The 9,132-nt window shown below is 51.3% G+C and overlaps 1 protein-coding gene across 1 annotated transcript in view; it reads right to left on the reverse strand.

Moving 5' to 3' along the window:
- LOC119969962 (excitatory amino acid transporter 1-like) overlaps positions 1–7,850 on the reverse strand; it is a 201,027-nt gene extending 193,177 nt beyond the window's left edge. Inside the window, 3 exon segments of the mRNA XM_038803929.1 lie at positions 1,099–1,236; positions 2,224–2,452; positions 7,617–7,850. Coding sequence (XP_038659857.1) covers positions 1,099–1,236; positions 2,224–2,350 — 265 coding nt within the window. The 5' untranslated portion in view covers positions 2,351–2,452; positions 7,617–7,850.
- Between the last annotated feature and the right edge of the window lie 1,282 nt (positions 7,851–9,132).

Below are 9,132 nucleotides of genomic sequence, written 5' to 3' on the forward strand. Positions count from 1 at the left end.
CGGTGACCCTGACACGGTGACCCTGACACGGTGACACTGACACGGTGACACTGACACGGTGACACTGACACGGTGACACTGACACGGTGACACTGACACGGTGACACTGACACGGTGACCCTGACACGGTGACACTGACACGGTGACACTGACACGGTGACACTGACACGGTGACACTGACACGGTGACACTGACACGGTGACACTGACACGGTGACCCTGACACGGTGACACTGACACGGTGACACTGACACGGTGACCCTGACACGGTGACACTGACACGGTGACACTGACACGGTGACCCTGACACGGTGACCCTGACACGGTGACACTGACACGGTGACCCTGACACGGTGACACTGACACGGTGACACTGACACGGTGACACTGACACGGTGACACTGACACGGTGACCCTGACACGGTGACACTGACACGGTGACCCTGACACTGACACGGTGACACTGACACGGTGACCCTGACACGGTGACCTGACACGGTGACCTGACACGGTGACCTGACACTGACACGGTGACGCTGACACGGTGACACAGACACGGTGACACTGACACTGACACGGTGACCCTGACACGGTGACCCTGACACTGACACGGTGACCCTGACACTGACACGGTGACGCTGACACGGTGACACAGACACGGTGACCCTGACACGGTGACACTGACACGGTGACCCTGACACTGACACGGTGACTGACACGGTGACACGGACACGGTGACACAGACACGGTGACAGACACGGTGACAGTGACACTGACACGGTGGTGACTGACACGGTGACCCTGACACGGTGACACTGACACGGTGACCCTGACACTGACACGGTGACGCTGACACGGTGACACGGACACGGTGACACTGACACGGTGACACGGACACGGTGACACTGACACGGTGACCCTGACACGGTGACACAGACACGGTGACACAGACACGGTGACCCTGACACGGTGACACAGACACGGTGACACAGACACGGTGACAGACACGGTGATAGTGACACTGACACTGACACGGTGACACTGACACGAACCTCAGAAAGTCTAATGAATAGAATTTGAGTTGATATCAGTATCTTACCAGTGACCAGACTGGATATGATGAGAGGCATCACCAACATCTGTAACATCCGCATCAATAATTCTCCCGGGAAGGAGAAGTATTTAATCTGCCGGTAATTCATCTGATAATCCCGGAGACAGAAGCCGAGTATGATGCCTGGGGATAAAGAATGGGAATTAAAGCGGGCAGCAGGAGATGGTGCTGGGCTCTGAGATACCCAGGGGTTTGGCAACAGTGGGATTAGTTTAGAATTGAGAGAAGTTTGGGACCAGGATGGGGGAGTGGGAATAGGTTGGGATCTATACCGGTCTGTGGGAGGTATGGGGCGGGATTCTCCTGTTACCTGATGCCGAAATCGTGTTCTGCGATTGGGCGGAGAATGGATTCGTATGACTGCATCGGGGCCCGGCGCTGGTTTGACGCTGGTCGGCCAAGCTCCGCCCCCCTCCAAATAGGCAACATCGTGATGCGTGACCGTTTCAGCCCCGTTGGGGTGTCATCGGCCGGCCCACCCACGATGCTCTGATCCCAATGGGCTGAGTTCCCAACGGCACTTATGGTCTAAGCCGGCGTACCGGCTGCGGACTGCGTGCAGCACCGCCACACTCGGCTGGGATCTGTGCCACTGGCCGGGAGGAGGGGGGGGGGGGGCATCTGCTAGGGCTGGGGGGTTGGTGGGGGGTGGCCAGGGGGGTGGCCGGGGGTGGGCTGTGGGGTCGGGGTTTGCGGTTAGGTTATGCACGAGGCCGGCGCCGTGATGCACGGCACGAACGGTTGCAGGTTGTCAGCCGTGGGCATGCGTGGCCCGGGACCCGGCCATTCTCCGGCGTTGCCACTCGGGCATCGCTGGTGCTAACTCCTCTCCGGTACCGGAATCGGTGAGGGGCCGCCACCGAATTGCCGGTGTGAAAGTCGACACATTCTACGCTGGCATCAGCACTTCGTCTGAGGACAGAGAATCCGCCCCGTGGAATTTCAGAGACTGCGGTGATGGGATGTCACAGAGGAAGAATGGGAGACATTGGGTTAGAGATCACCAACCTCTCCGATATAAATGCTGAGGATCTTTGGCAGGCGGTTCTGGGAACCTTGGGGAAGGTGGCTGTGTCCTGATATGTTGATGAATTAACAGACGGTACTAACCAACAATCACAGCGAACACCGTAAACAACACAAAGCCATTGTTTTTCATGAATTTCACCACATCCTTCGGGGACATCCTCGGAACTCGTTTCTTGGCTAATGTTGGGCGTTTGTGAAATCGTTCCATTCTTATTGCAGCAAACGACCTGACTACCCACTTTGTTATTCAGACTAATCCAGATGTGCAATGTCCAACAAGCTTGAGATGCAAATTCCTGCAGACAAACAGCTGGAAAGACAAAGCAGAGAACCACAAAATACATTAATCACAGCGGATGTTGGAGAACTTCAATCAGAAAGGAGAATCAATGGAAAAATAGCACAGTCCTTGCAGAGATAGGAAGAGCTGACTCTCCTTCATCACCAACATCAGTCTTCACCAGTTCATCTTATGCCAGTGGTGGGCAATTTTATTTTTTATTATTCATTCGTGGGTTGTGGGCGTCGCTGGCTGGGTCAGCAATTATGAAAATTGAAAATGAAAAATTGCTTATTGCCACAAATAGGCTTCAAATGAAGTTGCTGTGAAAAGCCCCTAGTCACCACACTCTGGCGCCTGTTCGGGGAAGCTGTTACGGGAATTCAATCCATGCTCCTGGCCATGGTCAGCTTTTCAAGCCAACTATTTAGCCCACTGTGCTAAACCAGCCTTCAAACAGCCTAATTGCCCATCCCCGAGGGTATTTTAGAGTCAGTCACATTGCTGTGGGTCTGGAGTCACATGTAGGCCAGACCGGGTAAGGACGGCAGATTTCATTTGCCGCACTCATGGTCACACCCTCCTGTCCCTCACCACTGGATTGGATTCGATTTGTTTATTGTCACCTGTACCGAGATACAGTGAAAAGTATTTTTCTGCCAGCAGCTCAACAGATCATTAAGTACATGGGAAGAAAAGGGAATAAAAGAAAATACATAATGGGGCAACACAAGGTATAAAAGAGCGAGGTTAGTAATAATTTTAGTTTTAGAATACAATTTTAAAGGATTAGAACAAGTATAAGTTAAGTAAAAAGTGGATCTGTTGAGGAGAGCTCTCAGAGAGTCGCCTCGCTCTGGCGCCATCTTGGTACTGTCTGAATTCAAGGTATTTAATCTAAGGGATGTGACTGCCTCCTGGAACACAGTGTCCAGGTACCTCACCCCCTCCCGGATGTGTCGCAGTGCCCGAAGCTCAGAATCCAGCTCATCAACTCTGAGCCAGGGTTCCTCGAGATACCGACACTTACTACAGCTGTGTTCACTGGGAACCACAATGGGATCCAGCAGCTCCCACATCACGCAGGAACAACACATCGCCTGGCCCTGCATCACTATTTAGTTAGATTTCTTTTTATTTGCAGTTGGTTTTTAGTCTTTCTAATCTGTAAAATATTTATCTTTTTATCTTTAATCTGAAAGTAATTTAGAATAGGTAATGCAAATTAGCAGTTAGTTACCAGCCAATGAACTTACCATTTTCCTGTGACATCACTCCTGGATTGGTTTTCAAACTCGGCCGGCTGCCCAAAGGATCCTTCAGCTCCCGTTCCCGTTCCCTCTCCCATTCCCGCTCCCATTCCCACTCCCTTATCCTGTTCCCATTCCCGCTGCCACTCCCATTCCCATTCCTGCTCCCGTTCCCGCTCCCTGATCCCATTCCCGCTCCCATTCCTGCTCCCACTCCCTTATCCCGTTCCCATTCCCACTCCCTGATCCCATTCCCATTCCCATTCCCGTTCCCATTCCCGTTCCCGCTCCCACTCCCTTATCCCGTTCCCATTCCCACTCCCATTCCTGCACCCATTCCCATTCCTGCTCCCGTTCCCACTCCCGTTCCCTCTCTCATTCCCACTCCCTGATCCCGTTCCCACTCCCGTTCCCACTCCCTGATCCTATCCCTACTCCCTGATCCGTTCCAATTCCCGTTCCCACTTCTGTTCCCATTCCCACTCCCATTCCTGTTCCCACTCCCTGATCCCATTCCCGCTCCCATTCCCGCTCCCATTCCCGTTCCCATTCCTGCACACGTTCCCACTCCCATTCCCGTTCCCACTCCCGTTCCCTCTCCCATTCCCGCTCCCACTCCCTGATCCCTTTCCCACTCCCTTTCCCATTCCCTTTCCCGCTCCCTTTCCCGCTCCCTTTCCCGCTCCCTTTCCCGCTCCCTTTCCCGCTCCCTTTCCCACTCCCTTTCCCATTTGCTCTCCCGTTCCTGCTCCCATTCCCACTCCCTGATCCCGTTCCCATTCCCGTTCCCACTCCCTGATACCGTTCCTACTCCCTGATCCTGTAGCCACCTAAGATGGACACTGGGCTAACAAGATGGAGAACTGCTAAGACTGCAGGGAAAAAGCAGTTTAGCCAAGACAAGCAGTCTGCAAAGACTGATTAGCATTTTGCACGCAGCAAAACTAGTTTATGGCCAGGTGGAAGATCTCAACCAAAGGTGTTAATAGCAAAACGCTTTGCATATTAATGAGGCAGTCCAGATCTGGGCACACACAATGGCAACATTTGGGTTTGAATAGATACTTTAAGTGGATGTCCAGACAGAGCGGCACCAAAGGTATCCACCACAAGAGACCGCCCCTCCATCGAGGAGAGACCCTCACATTGGGGGATTCGAAAGATATCGATTGGGAGCTGATCCAATCGATACCTGAAGGTAAAAGCCCGCCCCAAAAAGGCACGGACATTGGGGCCCACTATAAAGATAGACCCCCACACATGGTCCTGTCTGTTTTTTGTGCTCCGGCTTTGACCTCGACCCAGAACTTCGACTTGTATCCTGACTCCAGCCGTTGAGCACCAGCCGCCGAACCGTAAGTGACAATACGACGCTCGCTACGCGAACCAGCCCCACTAGACCCCCAGCGACCAGCACACTCTCTGAAGGTTACAGACCAAGATCGAAACAAAGGCCTCGCTCCCTGACCTTGCCTGTTCCTGTTTAGTTAAGTATTCTGATCGCTTAGTTTAGTTGTAGCTTAGTCCCTTAGCGTGTGCATGCGTATTTATTATATTTGTAATAATAAATACTAATCGTTTGGAACTTACTAATCGGTGTATTGTTTTATTACTTTGAACCTGACCTTGGAATATTTGTGAGGTGTTTATACGACACCTGGCGACTCCCGAGCTGAAAATACACATATAGAGCCTAGCAGTGTTAAGCACACGGCCTTTAAACGGAGGCGTGTTAATACACTCCAATAAACGCGAATTACACTCAAGTAAAACGTGCAACAATCCCGTTCCTATTCCCGCTCCTGTTCCCACTCCCATTCCCATTTAAGTTCCCACTCCCGTTCCACTCCCATTCCCGTTCCCATTCCCACTCCGAGTCCCCAATTCCGCTTCTGTTCCCGTTCCCACTCCCTGCTCCCATTCCTGTTCCCACTCCCCGTTTCCGTTCCCACGCCCCGCTCCCGTTCCCACTCCCCTCTCCGGTTCCCGTTCCGAGTGTCCGCTCCCGTTCCCAATCCAAGTCCTCGCTCCCGTTCCGACTCCAAGCCCAGTTCCCGTTCCCACTGCGAGTCCCCGCTCCCGTTCCCAGTCCGAGTCCCCGTTCCCGTACCCACTCCGAGTCTCCACTCAAATGTTGACAAATGTGAGGTTATCCATTTTGGTAGGAATAACAGCAAACGGGATTATTATTTAAACGATAAAATATTAAAGCATGCCGCTGTTCAGAGAGACTTGGGTGTGCTAGTGCATGAGTCACAGAAAGTTGGTTTACAGGTGCAACAGGTGATTAAGAAGGCAAATGGAATTTTGTCCTTCATTGCTCGAGGGATGGAGTTTAAGACTAGGGAGGTTATGCTGCAATTGTATAAGGTGTTAGTGCGGCCACACCTGGAGTATTTTGTTCAGTTTTCGTTTCCTTATCTGAGAAAGGACGTACTGGCGCTGGAGGGTGTGCAGAGGAGATTCACTAGGTTAATCCCAGAGCTGAAGGGGTTGGATTACGAGGAGAGGTTGAGTAGACTGGGACTGTACTCACTGGAATTTAGAAGGATGAGGGGGGGGATCTTATAGAAACATATATAATTATGAAGGGAATAGATAGGATAGATGCGGGCAGGTTGTTTCCACTGGCGGGTGAAAGCAGAACTAGGAGGCATAGCCTCAAAATAAGGGGAAGTAGATTTAGAACTGAGTTTAGGATGAACTTCTTCACCCAAAGGGTTGTGAATCTATGGAATTCCTTGCCCAGTGAAGCAGTTGAGGCTCCTTCATTAAATGTTTTTAAGGTAAAGATAGATAGTTTTTTGAAGAATAAAGGGATTAAGGGTTATGGTGTTCGGCGGGAAAGTGGAGCTGAGTCCACAAAAGATCAGCCATGATCTCATTGAATGGCGGAGCAGGCTCGAGGGGCCAGAGTTCTTATGAAATGTCCTGCCAATTCGAGTACCTGCCCTTTATTATGCCCACACTCTATTGCCTGCTACTTTTCCCTAAACAGGTCAATAAATCACCTTGAATGTCATAACTATACCCAACAGGAATGTCATCATTTGTCCAGAAATCCATAAACAATAACGTTCTTCGATATTCTCTTATCCACGAATTTAGTCACCTCTTCAAAAACATAGATTTGGTCAGGTGTGATCTACACTTTCCATGTCCATATTTACTGCTCCAACCAGCTGAAAATGTTCAGGGTCTTTATTACTCTCTCCTCAACCACATCCCCTGACAACAGGTGTGAGGTTAACTGCTCGATAATTCCCTGTTACCTTCTCATCTTTCCTAATGAGCAGAACAACTAGCTTAATTTTCAAATCTTAAGTATCAGTATCAAAGTCATTAACATTTAGGAAATGTATGGTTAGGGCTTTTCAACTTCCCTCAGGGTCCTGGGATAGAAACGATCTCATCCGTGTCATTTAGGAACATGTTTATCTTCATCACAGTCCAAAGATGTGCAAGTTAGGTGGATTGGCCGTGCTACATTGCCCCATAGTGCCCAAACATCTGCCGTTTCGGTGGGTTATACGGATAGGTTGGGTGCTCTTTCAGAGGGTCGGTGCATAATCGATGGGCTGAATGGTCTCCTCCTGCACTGTAGGGATTCTATGGAATGACTGAAGTTTAGTTGTATGCTGGGTGAGTCCCTGATTCAATATTATTTCTTTGGCATATCCACCTGTCCCTTTGTTCCAAACACGGAGGCAAAGATATTGACGACAGGATTACTGAAGATCCTGGACAATTTCACGGTTTAGATTCAGCTCATTGGTCCTGACCAACTCTCCACCTAATGTCATTGGAATGAGATGTCCTGTTGATTAGATAACTTTTACATTCTTACAAGCTTTACTCCAACTTTTTGTGATTCGATGATCCCCATTAGCTGGAGATTTGTAAAGATTTTCCAACTCTGTCAAATCAAACAAAACAAAACTTACCAGAAAGGTGAATGAAAAGCCCAGATGTGAAATAGTTCCAAAGCCGGTTTGTGGGGCTGAAGTTAGAGGCGGAGGAGGGAGGATTCCTGGCGCTGGGTTTAGGAGATGTTCCTGGGGCTGGTGACGGGAGAGGAATGAAGATTCAGTCTGAGTTACTGGCCCAATTCACACACCCTGGGGAGGAGACTGGGCTACACTCCAACCAGGGAAAGAGCTGATCAAATAATCCTCATTATGAAGAGTGTCTGGAGAATAGAGTGTGCGGATTTTAGTTTCATAACATTATCAAAATACAGAAAACTGTACATCAAGGACACCAAACACATGGAACCCAGAACACACTGAACACCTCTCATCCCCCTCGACCACATCAGCGGAAAGGCCGCCAGCCCAACCCACCAGGATAGACCACTCCAACATGGAGTACGGCGGAGGAGAGAGAGAAAGAACAGTCCTCCTCTCTCAACAGGGGCATAACTTAGCCGGAATAACCCCAGCAGATCATAAACCAAGCCGTACAGAGCATAACAAAAGACAAGGAACAATGCCACCGTCTGCCGAGATAGTGCCCCTCCCCCCCCCCCGCCTCCCCTCCCCGCCTCCCCTCCCCCCTCCCCTCCCCCTTCCCTCCCCTCCCCTGCCCCGCCTCCCCTCCCCCCTCCCTCCCCCGCCCCGCCTCCCCTCCCCCCTCCCCGCCTCCCCTCCCCCGCCCCGCCTCCCCTCCCCCCACGCCTCCCCCCACCCCGGCTGCAGACACCCACATCGGTGGAAGGGCGTTCCGAGCAGCCCAACTCACCGGAAAAGGTCTCGCAGACGCTGGGTAGAACGGAAGGAGAGGGAACATTCCCACCAGCAGCGGCAGCAGTAGAATGCACCAAAAGAAAACACAACAAACGGGTAGAAACATGGTGAACACACCGGTCAAGACAGTCGACAAAAACCAGCACCGATACAATAACAAGCACATGATCCAACTTTAAACAACAATATACAACAGTACAAAGACACCAACCACTAACATGGCCTTCCAAACATCAACCACAAACAGTCATTATTACACGGAAGCGGCCAACAGCCATCCAGGACGCATCATTACGGCCTCCAAGGTGTCCAGTTGAGGTGAGCCAGCACCGTCCTCCTCCTGTAGTCCCAGTGTCCAGTCACCCGCTCCAGCCAGCCCACAGTCCACAAAAGCAGGACGGCAGGAACAGCACATGGCTCCCAAACATAGCAACAGTAAACAGTCAGCAGTCCAAACCGAAGCAGCATCAGGTGGTGAATCGGCCCTCAAACCTCCAGCATGTGGCAGTTGATCTGGGCCGCCCTTCCTCACCGGCAGCAGAGTACCTGACTTCCTCCCTCTCCTGTAACAAGTCATCCAGAGGAACCAGCATCACCCTTCCTCCCAATAGCAGCAGCAGCCCATCAAACAGGCAGAAAGGGTGGCAGGCAGTTGTTAAATCCAGCCTCAGGCTGAACCCCAAGCCAGGCCTCACCAGCAAGATGTCCTGCCCCC

This window comes from Scyliorhinus canicula, chromosome 8 (genome assembly GCF_902713615.1).
Source record: "Scyliorhinus canicula chromosome 8, sScyCan1.1, whole genome shotgun sequence".
NCBI classification, from domain to species: domain Eukaryota; kingdom Metazoa; phylum Chordata; class Chondrichthyes; order Carcharhiniformes; family Scyliorhinidae; genus Scyliorhinus; species Scyliorhinus canicula.